This window comes from Sphaeroforma arctica (genome assembly GCF_001186125.1).
Source record: "Sphaeroforma arctica JP610 unplaced genomic scaffold supercont1.9445, whole genome shotgun sequence".
Lineage (NCBI taxonomy): Eukaryota > Ichthyosporea > Ichthyophonida > Sphaeroforma > Sphaeroforma arctica.
The window spans coordinates 1-1,074 of NW_014031113.1; the positions used below are offsets into that span (position 1 = coordinate 1).

Below are 1,074 nucleotides of genomic sequence, written 5' to 3' on the forward strand. Positions count from 1 at the left end.
AAGTAAATAGTTTTGACTGAAAGTGGCTGGAGAGAAGGAAGAAGTAAATAGTTTTGACTGAAAGTGGCTTGAGAGAAGAAGGAATTAAATATTTGACTAAAAGAGGGTTCCAGAGGCCAAAGGTAGTAACAAAAAGGGAAGTGAAGAGATTGGAAGACTACATACTACATGCATACAAGGATGGCACTTGTCCGCGGCGCTAGTTCATAATATCGAACAATATTACAATTGGATTCATCCTGAAGTCTTCGAAGAGCAGTAGTGCGACTGCTGTGTCATGAACGCAGAGTCACGACTTCTGTTTGAACGGTACATCTGTTCCCAAACTCACGTACCAAGCTTATATTTACGAATATACATGTATGCGCATATGATCACCATATGGCAATGATGTAATATCGCCGTACTATTTATCTACCTACCTATCTATCTATCAATATAAATATACATATATATTTACGTACACACACACACACACACACGTGTGTACACACACACACACACGCATATATATATATATATAGATACACATACACACATACATACACACACACACACACAGACACACACATATATATATATAAGCATACATATATATATATATCCATATTTACATACATATACATACATATACATATACATATATATATATATATATATATTTGCTTATTCATATATACATTGTTTCTCTGACACTTACGGTTGCGACGTCAGCCGGTGTGCTCGCGCCCTGGCTGAGCTACCAGGTCCAGCGAGCGAGTCACTCCTGGGCGATGGCTCTGGTGATGTGCGTGCTATAGGACTGAAACTATTCATCTTCTTTAGATTGTCTGGAGATACACTTCTACTTCGAGAAATATTGGGCAAGCTTGTGCCGTTACTGTGAGCTGGGGAACGCGTATTTGAACGGAAGGTGTCTGTGGATGAACGTCTTTTATCTGTGCTGTTGTTGGTGGCTATGGGCTCGGTTACATCTGTTGCGGACGTTGACGATACTAGAGTGGTGATATTATGCGACATGCTTACATAGGCACCGCAGGGTATATGTGATATAAGCACGATACAATTTATATA

At 39.5% G+C, this 1,074-nt stretch overlaps 1 protein-coding gene across 1 annotated transcript; it reads right to left on the reverse strand.

The window, feature by feature from the left end:
* Positions 1–696: 696 nt before the first annotated feature.
* On the reverse strand, positions 697–1,020 carry SARC_16986 (hypothetical protein; the record flags this gene model as incomplete). Its single annotated transcript, XM_014288911.1, has 1 exon — positions 697–1,020. The coding sequence occupies one exon, from the start codon at positions 1,018–1,020 to the stop codon at positions 697–699; it is 324 nt and encodes a 107-aa protein (XP_014144386.1).
* Positions 1,021–1,074: the final 54 nt, after the last annotated feature.